Source organism: Rosa chinensis, chromosome 7 (genome assembly GCF_002994745.2).
Source record: "Rosa chinensis cultivar Old Blush chromosome 7, RchiOBHm-V2, whole genome shotgun sequence".
Lineage (NCBI taxonomy): Eukaryota > Viridiplantae > Streptophyta > Magnoliopsida > Rosales > Rosaceae > Rosa > Rosa chinensis.
The window spans coordinates 13,850,114-13,850,949 of record NC_037094.1 but is presented as its reverse complement, the minus strand read 5'-3'; the positions used below and the strand labels follow the sequence as shown (position 1 = coordinate 13,850,949).

Sequence of the window (836 nt, the reverse complement as noted above, 5' to 3'; positions counted from 1 at the left end):
ACATATATCCCTCAAGGCCTCAATCATCCTTTCTCTATTTATTTATGAGGTTACAGTAGAAATACATGGCCTCATAGAGAAAACATATTAGAAATTTCTATCAAAATATTACTAAAACACTGGGGACATCTTTTTCAAGAAACCCTTGCATACAACTAACGACAATCCTTCGTACAATAGTTGAGCACGTTCATATAATCAAGAATACTGTTTGTTATGAGAAGGAGTGCTTGTTGTATATCAGCCATAAGCGAGCTATATATGTAGCATGCTATCATATAGTAGACTAGTTACTAACATTCATACAACTTGATGTCCATTTGGAGACGAAAATAGTTGGCACCCTGAAAAGTATCAGTCTTGAATGTGCAAATCCCTCTAGCCATGAAGAAATCTCCCGTTCCTCCAACCACCGAAATATCCCTAGTCTCGGCATACATCAAATCCGCCCCCATGATATTGAGTGTACCCTTGTGCTCGCTCGAGTTGAACACCAAAGTGTAGGCAAACCAGGCAGTGTAGTCGTCCTTCATGTCATAGAAAAAGAAGCCTTGAGCTCTTCCGACGGCAGGAGACAGAAGATGGTGGTCTTTGGTCAGAGGATCATTGAAGACAACCAGCATACCAAACTGGTAGTTGCCGAGGCCCGTCCCATTTGCTGCCCTAGCAGATGTAGCATTTGCCACATCAGTGCCATTGAAAAGGATGTCGTGGTAATAGAGCACGAGCCTCTTGCATGGTTTCGACTCTATGATTGAATGTTTCATTGCCGAAACAGATTGGAATGCGATGAGGATCAAAATGATGAAACAAATTTTTTCTACAAAAGTTGCCAT

At 41.3% G+C, this 836-nt stretch overlaps 1 protein-coding gene across 1 annotated transcript; it reads right to left on the bottom strand.

Annotated features, from left to right (window-relative positions):
• Positions 1 to 293: 293 nt before the first annotated feature.
• LOC112175266 (dirigent protein 5) lies at positions 294 to 836 on the bottom strand. Its single transcript, XM_024312931.2, has one exon. It carries the CDS (start codon positions 834 to 836, stop codon positions 294 to 296), a length of 543 nt encoding a protein of 180 aa, XP_024168699.1.